General features: G+C 35.1%; 1 protein-coding gene across 3 annotated transcripts in view; it reads right to left on the bottom strand.

Annotated features, from left to right (window-relative positions):
* The window catches only part of LOC127624017 (palmitoyltransferase ZDHHC14), an 85,751-nt gene extending 80,239 nt beyond the window's left edge, over positions 1 to 5,512 (bottom strand). For all 3 annotated transcript variants that reach the window (XM_052098620.1, XM_052098618.1, XM_052098619.1), the window contains exon 1: positions 4,420 to 5,512. In XM_052098620.1, the coding sequence (XP_051954580.1) occupies positions 4,420 to 4,661 (242 nt within the window). In that variant the 5' untranslated portion in view covers positions 4,662 to 5,512. The remainder of the gene's footprint in view (positions 1 to 4,419) is intronic.
* Between the last annotated feature and the right edge of the window lie 11,738 nt (positions 5,513 to 17,250).

Here is a 17,250-nt window from a genome sequence, read left to right as displayed (position 1 = left end):
CTGTTGAATTTGGGGTCGACAAGATATAAAAAATTTAAACATCTACTTTTATAGAGGAATGTATTTAAACATAATTTATTTTTACACGCATTAGCTTTAAATAACTTGAAACTCCTCTGTGGTGATATTAGCATTTAAAACATAAAATTATGAGCTGAGTTTCCTAGGAGACAGGCTGTTCCAAAAGTACATGAAGAATGGGAAAGGGAAACCGTTGCCATAGAAACAAGACCACCATGCCATGTTTTGGAAGTTGTGGTATGGAATGTATGGAGCTTGGAGAGATGGGGGATGGGACATTGGAAAATCTCGTTTCCACACAAACTTTATCCAGAGAAGCAGTATTAAGATAACACAGCTTCTATTATAAATAATGATGGTTACAGCCAACATGCTTAAGAGCATTCAGCTGTATGGCTAAAATCATTGTCATGTATGCTCACTTACATTATAAGGTGCTTGCTTTTTCTCCCTCATTTTAAACCCACAAAACTCTGAGCCCAAGGCCCTCTTGTTTACAGATCTCTGAAAATGTCAGAAATCGAATTGCTATATGTCAACATTTTCTACTTCGGGTTAGTTCAACTTCACCTGACCTAAAAACACAGCGGACAGTGTTGTTGTAAGTTTTGTGGCTTTAACTAATTCTGTTAAACCATATTTACTTGTAAATGTTACTCAACATTAGTGAGAGAGTGCACTGCCTAGAGTGGACTCCAAATGTATTCAGATAAAATCACATATAATATACAGGTATAAATAAAGTAGGGAACACATTAACAGTGATGGGCAGTAGCTTCACTACAAACAGTTTTAAAATCAAGTAGCTTTTCAGTAGCGAAGCTATATTTTTACTAGGTAATGGCGTAGCATTAAGAAAAGCTACACCGCTACATGCCTTGTTCCCGGTGTTTACTATAGGGAGTTTTGAAACAAAACTAAATATGTCCATCACAAATTAATCATTCGTGTGAGTCGGTTCTTCAAAATGAATTGGTCATAGAAAAGAGGTCTGAATCAGTTTGTGATTCAATCTGAATGACTCGGACAGCTTGAGCCGAGCGCAGCATGCAAGAGACGAGGTAATGATCTGAGATGTCATCGCTCTGCAGTTTCAACATCAACTCCATATGACAGAATTAAATCTAGCATATGACTATGGTGATGAGTTGGTCCTGTCACATTTTGACTGACTCCAAGAGAGTTGAGAATATTGATTAATGCTAATCCCAATGTGTCATTTTCATTTTCTATGTGAATGTTGAAATCACCAACAATTAAAGCTCTATCCACAGTAACTACAAGATCTGATAAAAATAAATATGCAAATTCACCAAGGAAATCAGAATAAGGCCCGGGTGATCACACACTGCTGAATCATTTGTGCGCGCTCTCGCTTGCCAATAAGCTCATAGAGTATTTTATAAAATGGAAAATAAAGATAACGCTGGTTAAAGTGGATCTACAATCAATGGAAACCAAACCTACAAATGCATCCTATCGTTTGCCAGTGATGAAGAGGGTCTTTATAAAGTTTAACAAGTTTGCAGCTTGTAAACGACTTCTAAAGGTAAATACATTTTTCAACCAAAAGAGTATCAAAACACGTATTAGCCTAAATTAAAACACATAAAAAAGTACCATGGCATTACCATGTTTTTGGACATGTACCATTACCTGGACACACCATGTAAATACAATAGTATATGAATATGGTAATCATATATCAATTTACCATGGCAGTAACCATTAAGGTAATTTGAAGCAACATGCAAATTCAGAATGGAACATAAATATGGTAATTGTATATCAAAGTACCATGGTATTACCATCCGCTACCATCAGATATCACATTGTTATTGCCCAGATGTGCTCTAACACTCACTCACACACAAACACGCACACTAGCTGCTGTATTTCTGTATTGTATAGATGAATATATACAGGAATGTGCGAATGAAAATGTTGAAATGGGTATGGGTTTGTAGAGATTGTAGACTAAATCTAAAAAATAAAACGTAAAAAATTTAGATTTTTCATGTTGAACATGTTTTTGTAGAGGTAGTAGGATAAATCTGAAAAATAAAATGTAAAAAATATTGATTTTAAATGTTTAACACAGGTAATAGCATGTCTAAATATGAATTTACATTTTTTTTTTTACATGCACATAACGGTACGTATTGCACCATACTGTATACTTGTATACTGAATTGCACTAAACTGTAATATACTGTACCATGGCTTTGATAAACGTCATGTTAATAGGACTTTTAGGTGCTTTGTCTATATGTGTACTTTGACAGTATGCTCCGTGTATCTGCGGTTGAAAGAAATATGAAGTAGCTTAACTGTACAAGCTTCTTTTGGCATGTAGCTTGTAGTGTAACTTGATACTTTCTATGAAGTGTAGCTTTTAGCTTGGCTTAACAAATGTTTCTGTTGAGTAGTTTGTAGCTTAGCTTGCTACATTTTTTGAGTAGCTTGCCCAACACTGCACATTAACTCCTTTATCAAGACTAATTGGAAAATACAAGGGGAGGGAAGTAGACAGACCTGTTTACACAAGTTACATATGGTCTAGCAGGATTGAGTGTGCATTTGACTTGGCTCACATTTGCAAATTTGCACTATTAATGCCTGAAACTTTCATGCAGGTAGGGAGGAAGTCTTCAAATCTTTCAACACTGCCAGAGACCGGGTCATGTGTGCTTATTGACGTATAAGTTCCTACTCTTACACCCTTTAAAGGAATAGTTCACCCAAAAAAGAAAATGTTCTCATCATTTACTCACCCTCACGCCATACCAGATGTACATGGCTTTATTCTGCAGAGCACAAATGAAGACTTTTAGAAGAATTTCTCAGCTCTGTAAGTCCATACAATGCAAGTGAATAGTGACCAAAACTTTGAACCTACAAAAAGCATATAAATACAGCATAAAAGTAATCCATACTGATACAGTGGTTTACATCATGTCTTCTGAAGTTTTCCAATCTATTTTGGGTGAGAACAGACCAAAATGTAACTCCATCACTGTACATCTTGCCATTGCAGTCTCTAGGCACTATCATGATTTCAAGACCATTTTGGTTTGTTCTCACCTAAAACCAATTTGATCGCTTCAGAATACATTAATTAAACCATTGGATTCATATGGATTACTTTTATGCAACTTTATGTACTTCTTTGAGCTTCAAAGTTTTGGTCACCATTCAATTGCATTGTTTGGTCCTACAGAGCTGAGATATTCTTCTAAAATATTTGTTTGTTCTGCAGAAGTCATACACATTTGAGCAAACCTCCTGTCTGCTTCGAGCTGCGACCACCACATAAAACTAGCATTGCATAGCATAGCATACACCGACATGGTAACAAGTAGTAATAGCTACTTAAGATAACAATTCCACTTTTAACAGTGTGTGTCTGATGGAAATACCACGCCACTTTGGAATAATTGCTATATACTGAACAATGTTATTTTAATGAAACTCAAATGTACTTAAAATAATGCAATGGTATTACCATGTAACATGGCGAAAACAACATACTATTACACTGTAAAAAAAGGACTACTTCCAGTTGTTACCTTGAAGGAATAATTCACCAAGTTCTCTCATCATTTTCCCACCCTTATGCCATCCCAGATGTGTATGACTTTCTTTCATCTGCTAAAGTCAAACAAAGATTTTTTTTAGAAGAATATCTCAGCTCTGTTGGTACATACAATGCAAGTGAATAAGTGCCTATATTTTGAAGCAATCACATAATTTGTGATGACAAATCACATAAATTAGCATAAAAGTGATCCATAAGCCTTCAGTGTTTAAATCAATGTCTTCAGAAGAGAATTTACTATAAATTCTCCTTGCTGTCAGTCTTCACTTTAACTTTCACAATCTTCTTGTGTTTTTGTGATTCACATTCTTCATGCATATCGCCCCCTAATGGGCAGGAAGAAGAATTTCTAGCAAAAAACTTAAATAACATGTTGATCTGTCTCAACCACATCTATCCTATCATTTCTGAAGATCTAGATTAAAACATTGGAGTAATACTGATTACTTTTATGATGACTTTGTGATTTTTTTTTGGAGCATAAATATTTTGGTACCCATTCACTTGCACTTTATGGACCTACAGAGCTGAAATATTCTTCTAAAAATAATTTGTGTTTTTGCAGAAGAAAGAAAGTCATAAACATTTGGCATGAGGATGTGACATTTTTGGGTGAATTATCTATGTTAATTATCGAATTAACTATGTTTCTACCTGATCTAACCCATAAAATGTGTTGTGTTGGTGTAACCTAATGTGTAATATCATAAGTAATAATAAATAATATTTTTTACGAATAAAACCAGTTAATTTAGATGTTACCACACGAAGCACATTTTTAGGAAAAGTATAACACTTACTCAAAGGCAAAGAAGAGGCCACTGGTCACCAGAATGAGAACCATGGTAAGGTAGAAGACCCCAGTCTGCTTTGCCATCATAATCCTGCCGTTGCAGTAGAATTTATTTCGGCCAGGAAAGACCTGCCATTTCCTTTTGATCTTCCACTTCGTCGTGTGAGGGGTCTCAATGGGTGAGGAGTTACGAGTACAGATCTGATTGTACTGACACTCCCTAATGGGCTCCTCTACTCCAAGATGCATGTTGTCATTTAACCAACCAGCAATAACTTTAATAAAGCATCAAAAGTGCTATAGTAATTCAAATGTCCTCCACTGATGAGACAGCTGGATCTTGGAGAAACATCACTTATGCTGGAGAACGCATAACACACCCCAGACATAGAAAACCATCAAACTGTAACCACGGAACCATATTCGTTGGCTCATGTTTTATAGAAATCGTCCATTATTAAGTTACATAATATTTAAAAAGCATGGAACTATCATTTACCACCAAAACGAAGGCATGGTGTTCATGCTTGTTTGCACAACTCCTTCATTGCAGCTGTCTATCCTCAAAACAACAGGATGCGCTCCAGGGGGACACAAAGGCATGTCGGCTTCATGTCCACAAATGTCGCTGGGTCTATTTGCTCCTCGAAGGTTGAAACTCCACTTGTGCGGGTCAGACACGCTCCGTTTGAATAAAATCCACCAAAAACATTTGCCGTAATGTCAAAAAAAAACGTCCTTCCGATGTCCTCTTATATCTGATTCATAAGAGGGCCATTATTGCATGAGATGCAGCTAAAATATATTTAGGATACATGCACGATATAGCTACATCAAACAGATACGAAGAGAGAAGAGGAGGGCGTTAAATCATCTATATCTGTGGTAAAAGAAGGAGAAGAAAGATCGCAGTCGCTCTCACTGATTCGTAGGATGTGGTTGGAGGAGATCACCGCGTGAACTGCTTGAGATCAGAGCACACGATGACCCAAACAACGGACCTGCCTCAAAACCGAGTGAGCTGCCTATTAAGACAGCAGCAGTGTTAGACATGTTTCTCGAAACCAAGTAAGCTGTTTACCTAGGCAGTAGACATCAAGTATGGCCACCCCCCTCAAAACCTTGAGCAGCTTGCCTTGGTAAACAAAATGTTTTGGGCATTTCTCAAACATCAAGTGAGCTGCCCATCTAGCCATCTTGGGGCACAAGTCTAAAAACTACTTGTATAGACAGAGCTGCTTGCATGACCAGATTTTTAAGCGAAGATCTTCAGAGCTGTCAACGTAGACAGCATTCTTGAGTATATTGGCACTTTCGCAGTCAAGCTGAGCTCACTCTATTTAAATCATATATATATATATATATATATATATATATATATATATATATATATATATATATATATATGATAATGTCAAAGAGTCAATGCTAATAGCAAAATGTAGTGACAGAAAAATTGCCTGTTATGGCAATAAAATATATAATCATAAAAATAGAATATTTTAATAGAAACATTTAGCAAGACTTTAGTCACATCCACACTAATACGTCTTGAAACGCATATTAATTTGGCTATACGTTTAGAACAGTTTTCCTTCACTGAAAATTAAGCTAGTCAAAAATACTCCGCCATTGACACTTTGTAAAAACAAAAAGACAAAAAGTGAAAACTGATGCTGTGTCCAAACAATTAAATTTCAGTTTAAAAAAGGATTAATTTTGCAACATTGACTCCTCTCATCCACAACAGAGCTGCATTTTCCTCCACAGAAAAAGAAGTGTATCTAAAACGCTCTCCATTTTAGCATACTTTGGAAAACAATGACTAACAAACTGAAACCTGAAGCCACATCTCTATAAATCTGTTTTAGCAACAACAAAAAAGCATTCATTTTGCTATGTTTACGCCTCTCATCCACCTGTTCCTTCCCCGAAAACGGAGCATTTTGAAAATGCTCTCCATTACCGCTTACTTTGTAAAACGATGACATTAGGAAACTGAAAACAGTGTTTTACATACTCTTTTTTTTTTTTTTTTTACAAAAATCTATTGTCACACACACACACACACACACACACACACACACACACACACACACACACACACACACACACACACACAGAGCTCAGACATGTCGACGTCGTGCCAATAATGTTGTCTAGGAAGTCATCTCATAAGGTTTTGAGACACAACCAATCTGATCAGCCGAGTTCACTCATCCACTAACCGACACAATTCAAACTCTGTAGCATTCAGCCTCATCGTGACATTTAAAGAGGGTTTAATCATGGTTAAAAAAGAAATACTAAAAAAATTTAAATACAATAAATATAGAATAGAAAATGTTAAGGCTCAAAATCTGCATCACATGTGGTAAAGCATGCCATGTTAAAGCTATGTCCTCTGAAATGTTCCGCCTGACATGTTTCCAGCGGACCCGTGTTGAGACGGACCCGTTCAAGATGTCAGTTGAGAAAGAGAGCGTGAATGAAGACTGAATATAACGACAACTACACGTGATCAAAGGTAGTTGCTGATGTACTTTATTGCCGTCGAAGCCATAGAGACCTACAATTCAAATAAATTATTAATCATAAATAATCATTTTTGCTAGATCATTGCTAGTTGTCACAAGTATTTATCTGTTTTTAGTGAATAGTCCAGTTACACAAATGTTTGTTTTCTCAAGCATTGGTTTTGTAATGTGGTTTCAAACACTTAATTCAAAACCTCAAATAGCAATGTTTGTGAAGTATATCTTTCATATATCTCTATGCCATATTTCTGCTGTCGCTGTTTACAGTAATGCACATAAAACGGAGCTCTGTGGGCAACCTCATATAAAACCCATGAGAATGGTGTGATAGAATAACTTTATCTATCCATAGTTGTCCAGTCTTTGAACTCCTGTCATTTATTTATTTTACAAACTTGGGGGTCAAGACAATTTTTTTCTTCTTCTGATAATCAAGTATGAGTGTTTAGGAAACCATTTTGAAATCAGTCATTATTTGTGGAATACACCTTTACATTGTTAACCTCTGTGTTGCAACTATTATGTCTTTTTTGCAGGTGGTGCTTTTCTCACTATGACGGTGACTGCTGGCATGATTGCAGGGTTTGGTTCCACCCTTGCCATAGCTAAGAAGAAGAGTCCTGAATGGTTCAACAAGGTACCAGGATTTTGGTACTTCCAAAATTTGGTCTTCCATTGAACACCAGAGAAGAATATTGGCATAATGTCTGCAAAAGATCTTTAATACAATGAAAATGGATGGTGATCAGGCAGTCAAGCTCTTAAAAGGAGTAAAAAGAATGCAGGGATGCATGGTACAGCTTTTTCTCTCACAATCCGATTCTGATACCTGAACTTTCGGTATTGGCCGGTCCAATATCAGTTTTGTTTTTTTATTAATCATTTTAGAATATCTATACATCACTATTTGGATCTAATTGGGGTTCTCTTTTATATGAAAACATTATTTCAAGATAAATATGTAGCTTATTAAAAAAACATTATTGTTAATTACTCTACTGGATAATGCAGTGCAAAATTAACAGTAATTCCAGTAAAAGTCTTCAGTAAGTCTTCAGTAGGAAATAGGCCAGTTCTATTTTATTTATTTATATTTGAGCATACACTTTATTATAATTGAAACTTGAAACCATTTATTTTATTGAAGTATGTGTAAAAAATTTCTCCCTTTTGAAAATTAAATAAATAGAAAAACATAAGAAAGCTAACAGAATTATAATAAACAAAATTATAAACATGATAAAAAATACCATGTAACCACAACATGTTATATAACTAAAGCATGTTAGTTTACATGTTAGCATAGCATGTTAAATTAACTACTAAGTGAAAAATAACATCAGCTGTGTGAGCTTTTGAAGTAATGTCCTATGATTATTAACAGTTAACTACTGTAGGTGCACGACAGTGAGGCCAGACTGCTCCTGTGTGTACCTTTATCTCTGTGGTTCTCAACTGGTTTTGCTTCAGGACAGATTTTACATTGGAAATCAAGTGTCGACCTGCCATAGATTAAACATAACCTGTATTTAATATATCCTGGGTCGCATTTCCTTTTGTGTTGCATAGTTTTGTTCATGGTTTTCCAGTACAAGGACATGCATCAAGTGACATTATTTTTGTTGTTTTTGTCAGTATGCTAGTCTTAAATAATAGTAATAATAATAATAATAAATTAATGCATTTATGAAAAATAAATTCCAGCTGAAACACCTCTTGAAACTTTAACTGCAACTGCCAATGTTTATATAAAAAGACGTCTAATAGATTCTACTTTTAGATTATTTCATATGAAACTAAAACATTTTGTCAAAATATAACAGATACTTTTACTCATGTAAAATCCTGAAACAAATTTGTAAAGGTGATGGTGTGTAATTATTAATATTTTTAACTATTTTGGTAAAGGGGCCACATTGGGCTTAAAGTAGTGCATAGGGGGCCACATTGTATTCATTTTGCGATACAATGTTCTGCATCGATTTGGTTTCTGTATCTTTTTAGCCCAGAAATAGTTGTGTACTCAATTTTCTGAAGTGTATCTGTGACTAGTGAGACTATTCTGCAATTGTTTAAGTATTGTATTGCTCTGCAAAGATAGATACTTTTCTATCAGGCATTAAAAAAACTGAATAAAGGCGGAGATTATAAATGTATTTTACCATCTCTACTTCCTTGTTAATTTATTATTCAATTTAACACTTTCTACGTCAGGGGTCTATTTTAATAAAAAAAAAAGAATGAAATGGATAGAACTTTTAATGTTTGTCGCAAAGCGGGCGAGTTTACTTTTTTTCTAAAACATTACACGTTTACATGCTAAAAGGGTCATGATGCGGGTCTCCTCGATGGTTTTTCAACACTCAACAGAATAACACAGGCTGCATGACTATGATATATGATTACTGCAAGAGTTAGATTAACATACAGGTGTGAAGGGACTTCAACATTTCTAAATTGCACAAGTAAAAAATACATTTACATAGTCGTCTCTGCTTGCTTTTGCTCGCATGTCAATGATAAGCCCTCCATGTGTCGATGCCGAGATCTACTTTTATATTTAATTTAATCACTGAGAAGGTTTACCTGCAAAGTAGCACCAAACATCAAAAGCAGCCTCAAGAATGGACACAGAGTAGCCATATTCCTTGAGCAGAATATTGCATTACAGATCGCTAAGTTTGTTCAAAGGGGAAAGCAAGAGACAGAAAAAGTGCACTCGCATACATGGTTGCTGATCTTTTGAAGGATAGGTGGCACTGTCTCCACATTGCTCAGGTAGGCTCGGGAGGTGATGTCCATGACACACAACAATAGTCTTCAAAATCTGGCAAAACATTGATGAGATGTATCACTTTAAAACATTCTAAATGGTGGAGAGGCAATATAGCCGATATTGGAAAATGTGGTATCTCATGACTCAAGGAATCCATGGACACCAACCTCATGTTTTCTCATGAATTTAGGACATTTATATATTCCACAGAATTCGTTAATACAGAACATGACTTTAAAATGTTGGAAAATGGCCACAATGTTTGGCTATTAGTAATGCACAAACTTGACTATGTGTCTATTGAACATATCTTATTTTCTTTACTGTCAGTTGTTGATCAAAAACAAAGCAAGACACATTAATATCAATCACAAATAGCGTAGAACCGGCAAATAAACAGTACAGCATCTGCATATCAGAGCCGCGGCAGACACGTTTGAGCTCATCATCGTTTCATCAGCGGAGCTCAGTAAAAAATATTGTGGACCTCCACAAGTCTGGTTCATCCTTGGGAGCAGTTTCCAAATGCCTGAAGGTACCACATTCTTCTGTACAAACAATAGTAAACAAGTATAAACACCATGGGACCACACAGCCATCATATCGCTCAGGAATGAGACACATTCTGTCGCCTAGAGATGAACGTAGTTTGATGCGAAAGTGCAAATCAATCCCAGATCAACAGCAATGGTCCTTGTGAAGATGCTGGAGGAAACAGGAAGACAAGTATCTATATCCACAGTAAAACAAGTCCTATACCAACATAACCTGAAAGGTTGCTCAGCAAGGAAGAAGCTACTGCTCCAAAACCGCCATAAAAATGCCAGACTACAGTTTGCAAGTGCACATCGGGACAGAGATCTTGGAGAAATGTTCTCTGGTGATGAATCAAAAATTTTATGACCATCGTTATAAATCGTTATGTTTTGAGGAAGAAGGGTGAGGCTTGCAAGCCGAAGAACACCATCTCAACCGTAAAGCATGGGGGGGGTGGCAGCATCATGTTTTGGGGGTGCATTGATGCAGGAGGGACTGGTGCACTTCACAAAATAGATGGCATCATGAGGAAAGAAAATATGTTGATATATTGAAGCAACATCTTGAGAAATCAGCCAAGAAGTTAAAGCTTGGTCGAAATGTGTCTTCCAAATGGACAATTACCCCATACCTCCAAATGTGAGGCAAAATGGCTTATGGGCTACTTTAATGGTGCTTTTATAGTTCTTTTATGTAAATTTTGGAGCTTAACAGTAACAACCATAACTAACACACAGCATTGGATTTGTATTTTGGACCAGCTGACCAATGTCAGTGTCAGCATCATACAAAACTTTTGTCCATATTACTGATGTGCTTTATTCCAAATTTTCTGAAGCCACACAGTAGTTTTCTGTGAGGAACAGACAAATATGTAAGGCATTGTTGAATTAAAAGCTTGACTTGGTAAACTTAATTGACAGCCAATGTCAACAGTTACCTTTATTGTGTGGAAAACATAAACTTGGACAGTCCGCAAATAACCTACTTTGTGCTCCAAGAGGCTTAAAACAACATTAGTGTGAGTAAATTATTTATTTAAGAATTTTCATTTTTGGGTGAACCATTCATTTATATCTTAAGTACTACCATAGCATATTAAGTAATCTGTTTAATCCTAGTCCTAAAATATCTTTAGAATATGACACTATATTGTCTTTCTCTGCTTTCTACATTTTTGGATGCCGCTCTGGTTATTCATCTAATCAGCAGAGCATGCCAGACTCATGTCTGTTAACCTCACTGAATGCAATTAGAAATTGCATAAATGCTTACATTGATTTTGGATTACGACTTGTTTTGAACATAAACCCAGAGGTGAACACTGGCTTCTTTGTTTTCTGTCTGTTTTGGCATTCCTATTTTTAAACCATTAACGTCAGTAAGTGTCTTAGTAATTTTTACAGTGAGAGTCAGTAAAGAGACAGATGATATGTTTTGCCCAATTCTATTTATGACATATTATATGACTAGACCTGTCATTAAAGTGATTAAAACAAAGTAGTGCTATGATTCCATGTTTTAAAGTTTTTATTCCCTGATTATTAAATTATTTGTAGTAATAACTAATAGTACAAGCACAAATATTACAATTGCCCGTATTTGGAAAGTGAAATTTGTCAAAACCTTTAACACTAAGTATAACAATTTGTTGTGTTACATTTGGTGCATGAATGATACCTCAAATCCTTTTGTTACTTTTAAGACTTTTCATAATTTTTCATTCATTCATTTTCATCTTATGAATGATAAAACAGACAAACAACAAAAAAGATGATGTTAGGCATAATGTAAGCCTGAGTTTTCCATTTACAGCTGACATCCTTCCTTCAAATTATGCATTGTGTCCTGTATACTTGGACAGACCGTAGCTCAACTACACACAAAAAAGGCTTTAGCTTGATTACACAACTGTGCATGTAAACATGCTTACCCATAGTCATTTGCCACCTGCTACAGTTGGTTATGACAGTTGTGTAGGAACGCCTACTAAAAACTAACAACACAGAGACTTCCAGTGATGTAATTGCCATCAGTGTGAACGTCTCCTTAATAAGAACTAATCAAATATGTAGAGCACTAAAGAGATGAAATTGCACTAAACCAGGTATCAATATTAGTGGCGGCTGTGTTGTTTTATTTTTATCGATAATTATAATTCATATTAACGACGATTAATAGATTATCGATTAATCATTTACATCCCTATTATGTATATTCTCATTTGAAATTCGCAGCACCACAGTGGAAAAAGAAACTGTGTAACTGTGCCAACTGGCCTAGATCGGCACAGAACGGAAAGATTTTGCAACAAGAGATTTTGCAACAAAATGTGGCTATTGCGTTTGCTATACAGCCTTCTACATTATGAGTAAATCACTAGCATACAGGGCTGGACTGGTAATCTGGCATACCGGCATTTTACCGGTGCACTTTGGGGCCGATCATGGGCGGACTGACCATCAGGAGAGCACCACGATCCTTTTAATGAATAAAATGCTGGCGATTATGAAGCTGGATTCAGTCTCGTCTTTATAGCCTGTTGTGTCTGAAAAAAGCGTCTGCCAAATGCATAAACGTGTCTCGTGAGCACACACTCTGAAGGAAATTGACCTGGTTGCAGTGACTCTGGAGATGTTGTGTAACATGGTGTCATCACAGCTTTAGTTGAGCCATGAAGTGTCATTGACATTGCATTTAACAAAGTAAGTTAAACTTTTACGCAGACTGTAAAAGTTTAACATTTACCGTTACACAAAAAGTTACACAAAATTCTCCCTTTTACAGCATGGCTGCAAACTACTGTATAGGGTTAGGTTGGATGCCTGTTATCGGTAAAAGTGTTGCAAAACTTGAGAGCTTGTAGATTTTAATTTGAGAACTTGTACAGTATATATTTGTAAAAGCATGTCAATACACTTCATGCATGTAAAGTTTCCTTTTAGTTCGTACTGTGAATTGTGTGTCCAAAAATGAGCTGTACAAACGTAATAAATAAAACTTCTAAATAAAAACAATCTATGCTGGGATTTGATTATTTATATATATATATTAGCTTTTTATTATTATTTGTATAATCTAATTGTTACAATTTATAATTACAATCTAATTGTAATTATATTTTCATTATTGGGTTCCAACCTTGTGACTATTTTGTTAAAAATGTGTGTGAAATTTCAGTAACAACAGCTTGTATCATTATTCAAAATACTATTTTATGACATCATATAAATTGATAGAATGTGAAAATTAAAAATATTTAGAAAGCAAAAATATAATTAAAAATGATGAAAACCGAAATATAAAATAAAATGTACAATTTTGCATACTATATTGCGTGAATCATACATATGAATGCTGTATATATTTGAAGATGCCCCCTTCTCGTTTCGCTTAATATTTTTTTCAGTTGCATTACGCTTGCATGTCGACAAATGACTGGCGAGTAAAAACAAAACATTTACTTGCCAATTCTTTCTCCAATATATCCGTAGAGGGTACCAAATAAAAAATGTTTGTCTTGGCAATTTTTCATCAAAATGTAAATGTAAACCCTCTTTTCAACCCCTTCAACATGAAATGTTGGTGGTAATTATAAAATTGTGGCGGTGTTCATATGCGCTCCTCTCGTAAGTACGGTCATTCTGACATGATTTAAAGCAGCTTTACTGTAATCTGAAACTTTGGTTTGGTCTTCAAGTCAAACTGAGCTGAAACAAAAGATTAGTCTTAACGGACTATTGGGCAATAATAGATATCAGATTTTCAGTCCATGTTAAGTTTGAGGCAACAGGACAGTTAAATCAGCTATTTTTGACCCAGCAAATTGGATTGAATATCCAGTGTGAGGTCATGATGCTGGAGAATGCCTCATGGAAGGCCTGGGTATTTTAACGTGATTGTGTATGCTTTTATTTGTAAGGTGTGACACACTAGACCTGAACCATGAGACTTTTCACCTGAAGCCTATTTCAGTCACAAGTGTAGCAGTGCACGTATGTCTACCTTTTATATACTTTTTCAAAAGAATGCAGACACCTTCTACTTAACAGGTTGGGCTAATCCAGCAATTCCAGTGAATACAAATCCTAAAACTACGGCATACAGTGACAATCTAGAGAATTGTTTGCTTCCAACTTTGTTGCAACAGTTTGTGGAGGCCCCTATTCTGTGCCATCAAAGGGAGAATGGTTTACCTAGTGTGGCCTTCACAAAGCCCAGACCTGAAACCACTGAACATTTTTGGGATTAATTTGAATGGCAACAGAGAGCCAGACCCCAGCATCAACTTAATAATTTATTTATAGATCCTGGTTAACAGCCCATCCCAAAATGTAAAGCAAACAATTCTCTTGAATGTCATTGTATGGTGTAGCATTAAGATTGGCCTTCACAAAATTACTGGAATAGCCAAACCTGGTAGGGGGTATAGGTATACATTTGGCCATACGGTGTATCTCAATTGTAAGTTTTATTTAAGTCACACTATCCATTTCAAACTGCATTTAGACAGGATTATCTAGTGCAGCCCAGAAGACATTGTCTTTGTACATTTTGGTGACCTTATCAGGGTTCGTACAGATGCTTCAAAGTTAAATTCAAGGACTTTTCAAGCACATTTTTATTTGTTTTCAAGGACTATGCTCGAGATGTCATTAAAACAAATTATTTTTGTTCATTTTAAATAAAACAATTTTTTTTTATAAAACACCACTTATTACAAGTACAACAATGAGCATCTTTACATATTCTCACAGTAACAATTCTTGGTTCATTCATGATGAAATTGCTGTGCAATGACAGTGTGCTCCTTTAAAATACACTTTGCTTTCTGACAAAAGTGAATAACTGGGTCCGTAAACAGAAGTCCATATGACTCGTGCTGTGATCCATGTTTTCTAAAGTCACACAACAGATTTATGTGAGGAACTGACCGAAATTGCAAATGGGTCATTCTCAAAAAAAATTAAATAAAAAAATTGACTTTCCAACTTACAAAATATTGAAATTTTCCAGTTTTTGCCTATAAAGCTGAGGGTAAACATTTTGTAACATGTTGACATAAATGTATATTCATAAAGGACAACTTGTCTGTTGTTCTTTTATTATTTAATTTTGTTTCATGAACGAGGCAAGTTAACACTAACGATGGTTAAATGGGTTACAACACCAAATATTTTTGTGTGAAAATATCAGTTAAAATGAGAGTAACTTTTTTACATATATATATATATATATATATATATATATATATATATATAAAGGTTTTAACATTGATAAAACCAATAACATGAAATTAAGGAACAAACATACTTTTTAAATTATTACAATTATTAATAATAATTTTTTTTTTTTGCTTTTTTTGCACACTTGTTCGGCCTTGCACTAATGCTTTTATTAAATATAAATACAAAAATAACTTTACATGTCATTGAAGTGGTGTACCAGCTGAAGGGAACAAGGATTTTTTCAGGCAATTAACAATTTTAAAATATATTTTCTAAAACAAATTTGCAAAACAGTAAAGCATTTCATATCATTAAAGGTTGAAATATAAATTAATAATAAGAATTTAAAAAAAACAAACATATTTTGATATTGACCCAAATAACCTATTAGCTTTCTTTACAGAAGGGGGCACTAAACGGCTCACAAAACTGAATCCTCCATTGATCTGCATTCAAAACGTATTACATCTCATATAATTTTTTCACTCTGGTGAGTTAATTGTAATTAAAACTGATAGTTGCAAGGATTTAAATCCGCTACAGCAGTATCTATAATATATATATATATATATATATATATATATATATATATATATATATATATATATAAAAATCCTCCAGTAACACTTGATTGTGATTGGCCCATTCTGAACAGCGCTGTAAAATGTAACAGGTGCTATGTGACAGCGCCGCCTATGCGCTGCCGGCTTCTGCAGTAGTTTTAGTGGTCTGTTGTGTTTTCCCGAAAATAAATAAGTACATTTAATTTATGAAATTGTTTACGCAACGTATTTTAAGATTTTCTATAATTCAACAACTTTTTAAGCACCTCTTGTTAAAAATAGATATTTTCAAGGGTTTTCCAGGACTTAAATGTGAAAAAGCCAAATTCAGGTACTTCAAGCACCTTGTACGAACCCTGCCTTGTTTTAGGAACATGTTTGTGGGCCTTACAAATAGTACTGCACTCTGACTGGTGATGCTTGTACTTTATGTATCCAACTAAAGTGATATTATTGTGCTAAACTGGCATCATGTGTCTTGGAAGTAACAATAAAAGCATTATGTGATTAAAAAAAAATCGGGAAAGATGTTTTCAATCCTTTCAGTCCTTAAAAAGCACAATTTCCTAGAAAAGAGGGATAAACGGCAAAAAAGCCCTGCAGCGTCTAATACAAACCAGTCCTCTCCAGAGTTCACCAACGCGAGTGTGTTTGTGATGTTTTCTGCACATTTAAAATATGGTTAAACTGATATTGTGCGCACATTAATATTTATAAATATATAATATATTTTACATTATATATAAATAAAAGCGTTTTGACAAGACTGGCCTCAGAATTTAGTAACCCTTCATATATGAGCATAAAGGGCTTATAAGCCACTGAAATTAGAATTCTGTCGCTCTTTACCCCTTTTGAGTATGTCAATCGTGAACATTCTGCCTAACACATCCTGTCCACTTAAGAAGTAACACCATACCGCTATGGGAGAAAGGTGCCTCAGGTTGTTCCTGTCAGGATACTCAGCCTTAAAGGCTCCATATGGTTAGGATTAGAGTACGGTTTGTACAATAGACAAACAGAGTCACCTTTGTACAATAGACAACATGACGTTGAGTAAATAACAGAATTTTCCATTTTCGGTAAAGTATCTGTTTTAAAGTATGTATTAGTGCAGAACATTTTTGGGCATGTTTGAATGTTCTGATGCTCAAAAATAAAGACAACACTCAAGAACAACGTTCACAGTGCTCGACC

The sequence above is a fragment of the Xyrauchen texanus genome, chromosome 30 (genome assembly GCF_025860055.1).
Source record: "Xyrauchen texanus isolate HMW12.3.18 chromosome 30, RBS_HiC_50CHRs, whole genome shotgun sequence".
NCBI classification, from domain to species: domain Eukaryota; kingdom Metazoa; phylum Chordata; class Actinopteri; order Cypriniformes; family Catostomidae; genus Xyrauchen; species Xyrauchen texanus.
This window is presented reverse-complemented; position numbering and strand designations above follow the sequence as displayed.